The sequence below is a fragment of the Mustela putorius genome, unplaced genomic scaffold (assembly GCF_011764305.1).
Source record: "Mustela putorius furo isolate JIRA1106 unplaced genomic scaffold, ASM1176430v1.1 tig00000129_pilon_pilon_pilon, whole genome shotgun sequence".
In the NCBI taxonomy this organism is placed as follows: domain Eukaryota; kingdom Metazoa; phylum Chordata; class Mammalia; order Carnivora; family Mustelidae; genus Mustela; species Mustela putorius.
In genome coordinates this window covers 48,993,040-49,003,516 of record NW_025421290.1, presented here as the reverse complement: position 1 = coordinate 49,003,516, position 10,477 = coordinate 48,993,040, and the positions used below count along the sequence as shown (strand labels likewise).

General features: G+C 61.8%; 1 protein-coding gene across 2 annotated transcripts; it reads right to left on the bottom strand.

Annotated features, from left to right (window-relative positions):
• Positions 1–660: 660 nt before the first annotated feature.
• On the bottom strand, positions 661–8,618 carry DLK1 (delta like non-canonical Notch ligand 1). 2 transcript variants are annotated; one of them, XM_045073744.1, is made up of 6 exons: positions 8,391–8,618; positions 7,064–7,127; positions 6,451–6,581; positions 3,357–3,498; positions 1,369–1,648; positions 661–1,143 (listed from the first exon to the last, which is right to left on the bottom strand). In XM_045073744.1, the coding sequence occupies exons 1-6, from the start codon at positions 8,455–8,457 to the stop codon at positions 901–903; spliced, it is 927 nt and encodes a 308-aa protein (XP_044929679.1). In that variant the 5' UTR covers positions 8,458–8,618; the 3' UTR covers positions 661–900. The 2 variants fall into 2 exon arrangements, with proteins under 2 accessions (XP_044929679.1, XP_044929673.1); XM_045073738.1 differs by having other exon boundaries at positions 661–1,648.
• Positions 8,619–10,477: the final 1,859 nt, after the last annotated feature.

The window sequence follows — 10,477 nt, the reverse complement described above, 5'->3', positions numbered from 1 at the left end:
AGGAGGCTCCCCACTTTGAGAGAGGCAGCAAGGATCGATCTCAAAACGTCAAGTGTGCCTCCAGGATAGGCCAAAACCCGTGGGTCCCGGGACGAGACCCCGTCATCATCAGATCCTCATGTTTAGGGTCAGGACCTGTTTTGGTTCATACCCCTTCGTTCCTCGTTCAGACTTTCAGAGCCAGAGAGAACTCGGATGGTCACTGCGTTCCAGCCCCCTCCCTCGAGGGGCGGGGGAGGGAAGAGGTGGGCCCGGGGTGGGGACGGGCGGGGGGGCTCGCCAAGGATCACACAGCGAGTCAGTGGCAGGGCTGGGACGAGGTCCCGGCCCCCCCCAGCAGCCAACCCGGGGCGCTCTCTCTGCCTGACACACGGCCGCCGCACTCTGCAAAATCTCAACTCAATCGGAAAGATCTAAAGGTTGCGGTGTTGGACTTGATGTGAGTGCGCGTTGGACGTGGCGTGTGAGGACGAACGAACGAAGAGATTTTTCGCCTTTGTCACAGTGGGTGGTCATGCACAGCACTCGTAACGGTTTCACGAGGACCGTGGCCGAGACCCCTCCGGGGAGGGGTGTCGGCGCCGAGTCCCGGCATCGTTGCCTTGTTTTTTTTTGGTCTTTTTGATTTTAAGTTAAAGTTTAGAATAACATACTTATATCTTTTACTCGTTTAAAGATGAAATTCTTATTATTGTTTTTCGATCATGCATTAAGAGAGAAAGAGGACGCTCTGGGCGCGCGGCACTTGTCACAGAGCAACACAAAGGTAAGACAGGCAAGCGTAGCGTTCACCAGATTCGACACAAAATAGAGCAAATTCCACCACAAAGAGGAGAACAGACCGCATAGAGTGAGCTCTGCGGGACCCCGAGAACAGAGAGGGGCCGGCGGGGACGCTGCTCAGATGTCGTCTTCGCCGGCCTCCTTGGTGAAGGTGGCCATGTCGATCTTCTCGGGGAAGATGATGTTGACCGCGAGGTCCTCGCCGCTGTTGTAACGAAGCAGCAGGTTCTTCTTCTGCCGCAGCCTCCGGCTGTAGCGCAGGTTGGACACCCAGGCCTCACACTTGTTGAGGAAGACGATACCCACGGTGCCCAGCACCACCAGACTGGTCAGCACGCCCAGGACCGTGAAGCAGATGGCCTGGCCCTCGGAGAGGAGGGGGGTGTTCTTGTTGAGCTCCTTCATGGACACCTTGAGGATGCGGTGCTCGGGCTGGGGCACCGGCAGCTCGTGCACCCCGGGGGTCAGGCGGTAGGTGAGCCCGTACCCGCTGGGCAGACGGGTGACCTGCTGGGGGCTCGGGGCGCGCTTCCGGCCACAGAGGGGGCCCGTGAACTCGGGCTTGCACACACACTCGTACCTCACCTGGGTGTGCTGCCAGCAGGTGCCCCCGTTGAGGCACGGGTCAGAGGCGCAGTTCCCCACGGGGCGGCTGCAGGTCTTGTCCACGAAGCCGGCGGGGCATCGGCAGCGGAAGTCGCCCCCGATGTCGGTGCAGATGCCCTGGTTCTCGCACGGGTTGGGGATGCAGCTGTTGGCCATGATCTCGCAGAAATTGCCGGAGAAGCCAGGGGGGCACAGGCAGGAGGCATGGGAGGCCCGGCCCTCGTCATCCACGCAGGTGCCTCCGTGCTGACAGGGGGAGCTGCAGAACAACAGGGGGGACACGGTAAAGGGCCCTCAGCGGCTGGACTAGGACGGTGGTGCCAGGGGCCGGCCAGGGAGACGCCAGGCGCTGTCCTGCCTGCCCGAGAGAGGCTCCCGGGCAGGACGTGCACAGGCTTGCGCCTCACCCTCCCTCCAGCGGCCAGCCTGGAAGGGGCCTGACCTCCTCGGCTGATGACGGTGTCCTCTCCCACCTCTTAGGTCCTCTCTCCCACCTGGACAGGTGGGGAAACTGAGGCCCACAGGCAAAGTTAGTGATGACCCAGGGCTGGAGTGAGCCCCCTCCCTTAGCTCCATCCCTGGGCCGCTGGGCAGGGGGGCGGTGAGGGGGGGCCTAGGTCCCCCGCACTCTCCACCAGCTCCACCCTGATTGTGATCCTATTGTCATTGTGGAGAGAGCTTGCAGACTATTGTACGGGAAGCCCTTGGGGACACTCAGAGTGAAAGAAAGCCTCGGTCTGTCTGCTGGCCCGGCCGGCTCTGTGCCCGGTGGTTTGATAGTGGGCCATTCACCCAAGTGCCGCATGCAGACCAGACGGGCTGTTAGCTCAGAGCGGAGCACAGGAGCATTTAATTTAAGTGCTTTTAAAGGAGCAGACCCTTTGTCATCTGATAAATACCAAATCCAGGGGAAGAAAGGAGCTGTAAGCGCGAGAAATCAGCATTGTCACTTGGGGGGGAGGGTCTGTACGGGAGCTGGGCTCTGAAGGAACTTCAAGGACCCTGGGCTCTATTTTGACAGACTGGTTCAAGTTGGTTGGGGAGAAAAGCAAAACATTGTAAAGGTTTCGCTCCGTATTTTCCCATCCCACAAATAAGCAGACGTGGACTTCGGGTGTGACCCCCCCTCTCCTCTGACCCCCTCTGAACATTGATCTTTACAGGCTGCACAAATGCCTGTTTGTGGCCTCTGCCGGCTCCGGGGTCCTCCACAGCCCCCTGGAATGTGAGGTCAAGAGAAGCTGCTTCTGCCTGGTAGCGGCTGTGTCCCCCACCCCACCAGCTCCTGGCCCCGGACCTGCTCCACTTAAGCCCCAGCAGACGGCCAGGTGGGCTCCGTGTAGCTGAACAGAGAAGGGCAGGAAATGGCTTGAGGGCTAGAAAGCTAGCGGCCCTTCTTGTCAGTCGTGCCCACTGCTCAGAAGTCCCAGAGCCCCAGCCCCACCGAAGGCAGCTGAGAGCTGAACACCCCCTCCAGCCCTCCCTCCCCCGCCAGCCCCACTGGCCAAAGACCCCTCTCTTCTCTGCCTAGCAGGATCCCCCAAGACAGCCCCAAAAACTCAGCTGCAGAGTCTGTCAGTTCCCCCCAAAACCACCCCCTAAAACGCAGTGAGTGGGTTTCACAAGAAGTCTCAGCGCCCCCCCGGGGCTACCCTTCCAACGCCGTGTGGCTCCCGGCTCCTGTCGGCGGCCCCGGCCAGGCCACCATCACGCACGCGCATCGGGACTTGGGGGCATGGAAGGAATACGAAATCACCTTCAGGGTCACTTCGGCAATGATGGAAATAACACACTCCCCCATAAGTACCCCGATCCTGGACGGCCTCCCGCGGGGCTGCAGGACGGGCACTTACTCCTTCTTTGTCAGGCGACAGGTCCAGCAGGGCTGGGCTGAAAGGGTCTTTAGGGGTGTGAAGCAGGAATCAAAGCAGCATTCATCAGATCCCAGAGTCGGAAAGAATATTTACCCATTGATCACGCAGGGCCCGTCTTTCTTCTGGCAGTCCTTGCCCGAGAAGCCAGGGGCGCAGGAGCACTCGTACTGGCCGGAGTCGAGGTTCGTGCAGGTGCCGTTGTTGGCACAGGGGGTCGAGGCGCACGCCCGCACATCTGGGGTGGGGAGGGAAAAGCAGACTTTGTCACCCCCTCCTCCAGGGAGGGAGAAGGGGACGGGGGAGGGGGGACAGAGCCCTCTGGCTGGTCAACGAGGGTGGGGGGACCCGACGTGAGCTGCCTCGGTGTTTGTGTTTGTGGCCACCACCAATGGTCATCAAATGAGGTCCCGAGGAAGAGGGTGTAGTGGCCCCCCAGAAACTCTGCAGCGGTTTAAGCAGCTCAGGGAGATGAAGGGGCACCCTTGGGGTAGGTCACGGGGACAGAAAGTCACGGCTGCCCACTGCTCCTCAACCCAGGACAGCTGTCCCGTTTCCTGGCACCAGGTCACCTCTCTGGTCCGGCCCTATGACTTTCACTACAGACCCCTTCCCTCCCCGCACAACAGGATGTGTGCCAGGCCAAGGCTCCCCGGGGCCTGCCTCCCCAGACAAATTTTCATGTCCAGCTTCTCCTATTGGGGGTGGGGGGGTTGGTCCCTGCCATTCAGGGCGAGCGTGCCACCAGCTGTTAGAAACACCAGCTGCCCTTCACACTCCACCATCACGGAGGGCTGTTGGGGGGGGGGATACAGGGCGCAGGAGACAGGGTGGGGGTGGGGAAGACTCCTGCCGGGAATCCAGAAACCTGACTTAGCCCCAGCAATGCCTCCACCTCCTGGTGGTCGCTCTTTCTGCGCGCGCGAGCGGAGGGGCTCCCGATGAAAAGGCTGCATCTTTTGAAGGCAGCGAAATTAGAAGTGTCTGAGTGCTCTCCCGTCCGTGCGGGTCCATGAGCACTGCTACATGTCTGCGGCCTTTTACACCTCCCGTCACGCACCCTTCATTATGTGGGGCCTGGTGAGCCAGGGACCGCAGAACAAAGGGGCCTGGGTCAGGGGCTCTCTGCCAGTGCAGACCCCAGCCCCCAGGCAGGGTGGGGTGGGACTTTTTGGAAGACTGGCCTCAGGGTTCATCTCCTCCCCACTCTGTGCCTCACTTTCCCCACTGACAAAAGGAGGGCTCTCCCTGGTGGGGCTGGGGAAGGTGGGGGGGAGGGCTTTTTCATTTCCTACGTTTGTTTGAGCTGCCCTGGGGCACCTGCCAAATACAAAGGCAGTAAGTTAAGGCAGAGTGGGTGGGGGTCCGCAGTGCTGAGGCCACACGCGTGCGGCTCCCCCCCCTTTTTAAGGAGCCCCGTGCCCTCGTGTAGGGAAGGTGGCAATCCGTCAACAGGGAAGAGCCGGAACATCATGCTGACGGCCTGTCCAGAGCCCACAAGGCATTCCCCAGGAGCCCGGTTTGGCGTAAGGGGACATCATGAGAATTTATCGTTACCATAACGGAAAGGTGCCAGCCCGGCTCACTGGAGAAGCCTTGGCAGCGGCTCCCAGTCCTGGCTCCCAGCAACTCCATTACTGGGAATCTCAAATTTGAGCTCGGGAGCCGGAGACCACCCCCCTGCTTGGTCCAAAGGACGATCCTACTCTTCCCAACTCCTGGGCCTCCAGCCGCAAAGTAGGGTAGATTAAGCCGCGGCAGGGGAGAAAGCCGCCGGGGGTCTCTGCCGGGGCAGCAGCTGCGACCCGGACACCCTCAGAGACCCAGAGAAAGGAGAGAGAGGCTAATTACCCAGAGGGCTGTTTCCTCTGGACCCAGAGGCCCAGGCTGAGAGGCTTTGTCAACCCAGGGAGGAGGGAACGTTTTGTCTGGAAAACTCCATAGGCAGGGAGGGGGTGATCCTGAACCAGACACCAAGGAGGGTGGGCTCCAGACTTAAAGTCCCAACCTCAAGAGGTAGCTTTTCTGGGATCCTGTGGGTCCCAGAGCAGCTCCAAGGGCAGGGGGCGGAGGAGCAGTAAAGGCTACTGCTGATCCCAGCATGAGTCACCTGTAGGGCCTTTAAGGACCTGAGACAACGTTGTGCTGGGGGGGCTGGATGAGGAAAGCCTGTTGCCCTGGTGATGGGGGGCAGGGGTGGGGGGTCACAACACGCTCTTCCGTGGTCCTTAAGGGTGGGGATTACGAATGACCCCCGATGAGATTTACCCCAGTTCTGGGGCTAGGACAAGGGATTTTAGCTGGCTTTTCTCCCGACACCTTCTGTGTCCCTAAGTGCAGCCTTTGACTTCCTCGGCCTCGATTTCCCTATCGGTACCCCTCATGCCCTGCTAAGGTTGAGGACCGACCGAAGGACAGAGGCCCTGTGGCGGCTGCCCTACGCTGCCGGGACGTTTTTCGAGGACTCCCGTTTGCCCAGGCTTCCGGGCGGGTCCTGCCAAATGAGAATGGCCTTTAATGGACATTTTGTAGCCTAAAAATGCAGGGACGGCCAACTCTCAATTTGCTTGGGGTAACGAAGGGCAAAGGTTGCATAAATTAATGAAATCAGCCGATAACACCCATCTGTACTCTGACGGCACCTCAGTCTTGCCCACCCCCAGCCTCCCCCTACACCTGACCCACGGACCACGGACCACACCAGCCCGGCACTGCCTACAGGCCCTGACTCAGCGCCTGCTCCCCACCCCCGCCCCCGCCCCTTCGTTTGTTTGTTCATGTGTTTTTGCAGCCTCCTGTGTGCATTTCCTGGAGGCTTGGCTCTGTGACCCCCCCCCCACCCCCAGTCTCTACCCCCTCAGAGCTTTAGTGACCCCAAGAGGATACCCAGGTCTCTACTCGTTCAGCTTTGTGTGGCGTGTGCTTAATGTCGTGCCTCTTTATTCAACAGGCAGCTCCCTGCCGGGCCCCCTCCCACCCAGAGGGCCATCTCTGGGTGCTGGGGGAGCAGAGGGGAGCAAATCTAAGTCCACCAGTGAGGAGGCTCTGGGCACCAGCGGGAAGTGTATTAACAGATCGTTACCATACAGAGCCCTGGGCTGTGGGAATGAGGCGGGAGGGGGAGGGGAGGCTGCGGCTGGGAGGAGGTGGTGGCTGGGCGCCCAGGGCAGGGATGGGGTGGGGCGCCCACCTCTGTCGCAGAGGTTTCCGTCCCAGCCGTCGTCACAGATGCACTGCCAGGGTTCCACGCACAGTCCGTTAACACAGCCAGGAAAGGTCACGCACTGGTCACACAGGGGACCCTGCCAACCAGGCTGGCACCTGTAGGGGTGGGGGGGAGAAAGATGGGGACATATGGGGGAGCAGGAATGCAGGGGGAGCTCTGGCTGCCTTCTGTGGAGCCAAGATCCCTTGGGGGTATCTGCATGGTACCATGCCAGCAGGTCCCAGGAAGCAAACACCAGTCACCTGAACAGGACTCTGGGGTCCCCGAGAGCCCAGGGGCTGGGGGGGAGCACTGCATCTTGCCGCAGTGGCCTGCACTGGTCTCACCCTGCGAGGGGCTCTCTCAACACCCCCACTTCTGAGTCAGCAGAGGGGAGTCATGGCTGTCCCCTGCCCCCTGCCCTCTTCTCCTCCTCTGCTCCCCCTCACTCCCCCCCCCCCACCAGTTTCCTGCGGGGGCGAGGAAGCAGTTTGCCGCAACCCAGCAACCAAGCCCCCCTCTTCCTGCCTGACACCCCAACTCCCCGGGATTCTGCCCTGACCACCTACGAGCTACGTCAGAAGAGCCACCCCATTACCTGCAAACATTGTCATCCTCGCAGAATCCATTTTGGGGGTGGCAGGCCGGTAAGCATTCAGCTCCTGAGGCACAAGAAACGTTACACCATTCACCCCAAGAGGCCCCAGAGGCCAAGGCAAAGTCTGTCTTCTCCCCAGCAGCCCACGGCTGACACCCTGGGGGAAGTCAAACACCCTCTCCGGTCCCAGCAGCCTGGCACACAGTAGGCATCTCACATCAGCCCACTCAGGGGAAAAAAAATCTCTGCCATGTTCCTGGTTATCAAGTGACCACAGTAAACCGCCTAGTTCCTAGGAGCAGCTTAGACACCTAATTCCACCCCCACCCCCCCCCAGAACATGAAACCTCAAATGCTAAAAGCGGGGATATGGAGACAGTGAGTGGAAAGATTCTGACCCCTGGGCCCACAGCCAAGCCCTCACTTTCGCAAAGTGAGCCTAAAATGGGGAGCAGGTTTGGAGGCATTCAGCTTCCGAAAAGGCCAGACAGTTTCACCTGGCAGCCTCGCAGGTAAGGCTTCAGGATTTTTCTTAAAGGTTAATCCCCGTTAAACCAGGTGCGCAGGTCAAATTCCCCCAATTTCCCCCACCCCATACTCTTCCTATTAGAAAGACGCAAGGGTTTTTGCAAAACAGATTCTGCATTTCTGACACTGTTTAAAGATGCGGACACTTTCCTCCGTGCCTACTGTGTGCATTCACTCCAACTAGCTTTCCAGACAGCTCCCCCATCAGCGCTGGTGCAGTGGGGGCGGGGGGCACTGCGGGAAGGGGCAACTCTCTCACTGTCAGAGACAGATGGCCGCTGCAGACAGAAGTGTCGCAGCCCCTCACCGAGAGAAACGCCACGCAGGAGGGGCTCGCGCGGGGCTCCTCGGTGGGAATTCGGGGCTGCGACGGCAAAGCCACCCCCCGCTGCCCCCACCGACCTGTTCCTGAACACGCACGCAGCGACACCCCAAAGTTGCACCCCAGAGCATTTCCACACAGGGCTCCCGAGCATCACCTCGTTTCTCCATACCTCCTCTCTCCGCGCACCGACACCCCTGCGAGCGCCACTTCTGCGGGGCGGGAAGGGACTGGGAGGGGTCCCACACTTCCCCTGCCCCCACCCCTCTCCGGGACCCCAGGGCCGGGGCTCTGCGAGGGTGGCGGGGAGGACGAGGCAGCAGCGTGCGGGGCTTAGGGTTAGGCGGGACGGGCGTGAGTTGGGGCGCATGGGACGGGGCGCGCGGGGCACCCGGCGGCTGGGCGGGGGGCGTCGCAGGCTTCCCCAGAGGGGGCGCGAGCCAGGCCGCCGGGCGGCGGGGGGGGGGGTGCGCTCACCATGGACACTGTGGCCGAAGGCCAGCAGGAGCAAGAGGACGGGCAGGAGGGCTGCGGTCGCGGTCATCGCGGGGCGGCCGGGGTCGCGGTCCCGGGAGCGGCGCTGGCGCGGGTCCGGCTCCGGGCGCCGCGCTGGGCTTCTGGTTGCGGACGCGGAAGGGGGCGCGGGCGCGCGGCGAGGGGAAAGCCAGGGCTGCACCGGGCTGCGCGCTGCGCTCTCCGCCGCCGCCGCCGCCGAGCTGCCTCCGCCGCCGCGCGCGCCGCCCTTTTCGTACCACCGCCCCCCCGCGGCCCCCGCCCCCCGCCCCCGCCTCCGCGCGCACGGGGCCGGCGCCGGCCAGTCCCGGTGACCCCCGCCCCTCGCGGGGCCGCCCCCCACCACTGCGGCGTCCCGGAAAGCGGCTCGCGCGCGCCGAGCGCTCTTGGCTAGACGGGCACAGGTACCCCGCGCACGTTGGGCACACGATCTGTACACAGGACGGCCCGCGGGCGCACACACACGGGCCCGCTTAGCACCAGGGGCAGGGACCGACCCGGGGCTGGGCCGCAGACCCCAGGAAGGGGCCAGCACGCGCTCAGAATACAGAAACACGCAGAGAAGCACCAAAACACTGAGCGCCAAGGTCCCGAGCACGCATGCCATGGTTCACACGGTCAGGAAGACACAAACGCACACTCTAGAGACGAGGAACACGCTGGCGCCACATGCGCACTCGGGAAAACACAGAGGAGAAGCCTGATCACCCCCCTACCCCTAGCCGGATCGACGCAGGAAAATGCAGATACACACACACACGTACACACACACACACACCACAAGCCAGACACACCCTACACCACCAGCACACACTGCAACGCAATCACAGGTTATGGAAATAGTCGGGATCGTCACAGGCTCAGGCATGGGCACGCAGAGAGGCAGGGGGACACACAGTTATGAAACCCTGGGCCTCCTTCACCACCGGCCCACCAGTCTGGGCCACACGGGCAGAGCCACGTGCACACCTGAACAGAGGCATTCACTGGTAAACACGCAGACCCCCACTCCCACGCGGGCAGACACAGGCGGGCAGAGCAGTCAGGCCCTCAGCCACACAGACACAGAGACCACAGACTCCCCCACGCAGGTGTAGGGCCCCCCAGACGTGATAGTCACAAGCACCCCAGACTCACGAGTCACAGGCTCTCGGTGGCACACTCATCAAAACACGGAGGCACTGCCGCCCAGCACACACGCAAACACGCAGAGACACATGTGGGCGAGCTCACAAGTCCGCTCACACTCACACAGCTGCACACCAAGCCCTCGGCACATATTCCAGACCCACTGGGAGGCCTCCAGAAGAGTCACGAGGGGGCTGTGGGGGTGGGGATGCTGACCTTGCCAGAGATCCTCCCCTCCCAGGAGCTCCTGGGGAAGAGCCCCCAGCCTGAGCTTAGAGCCTCTCCGGGCAGATCTCCAGGCCCTGTCCTGATCAGGATGCTGGGGTGGAGAGGAGGCATAGGGACGGGTAGGTGGGGTGGGGGCGGTGGCAGAAGGTATCAGAGGTCTTTAACTTGCTGGGGAAGGGTCCCAGGAGGTCATGACCTTCAGATGGGTCGTTTATATGGGCTTCATGGGCATAGATTAGTTTGGGAACAGATCCCCTTCATGGTCTCCCTGTCATCTCCGTGAGCTGAGCGCGTGCTCTCTGCCACTTGGGTCATGGGGTGGGGGGCCTTGGCCTTGGCAAGTTTGAGGACATACTCTCCAATCTCAGGACAGCGGTGGGAAGATAGACCACCGGGAGTCCCTGGGCCCACGGGCCCACAGGCCCTAAGGCCCTAAGTCTGTGCTTCCGAAGTGGGACAGCTGTGGGAGGGCACACGCCCCGGTGCAGACCCTGGAGCCCCCTGGGCAGACTCCATGGAGGACAGAGGAGGGAAGCCCCCACCCCCTGTCCCCTTCGGAAGGCGCCTCTTCCTGGGTGTTGGGTGCAGGAGACCCAGAAGGGGTCAGGGTGAGGTTGGGACTCACTTGAGCGAGAGGCTGGGCGAGCCGCCACCCACCCTGTGCCCCTTCCTCTCCGTTACCCCAGTCTCTTCCA

Bases quoted from the DNA above. Each gene is read 5' to 3' on its own strand.
- DLK1 (XM_045073738.1), bottom strand. From the start codon at position 8,457: ATGACCGCGACCGCAGCCCTCCTGCCCGTCCTCTTGCTCCTGCTGGCC. The intron at 7,128-8,390 runs GTGAGCGCACCC...CTTGTGCCTCAG, and splicing joins CTTCGGCCACAGTGTCCATG to GAGCTGAATGCTTACCGGCC. The intron at 6,582-7,063 runs GTAATGGGGTGG...CCACCCCTACAG, and splicing joins GAGGATGACAATGTTTGCAG to GTGCCAGCCTGGTTGGCAGG.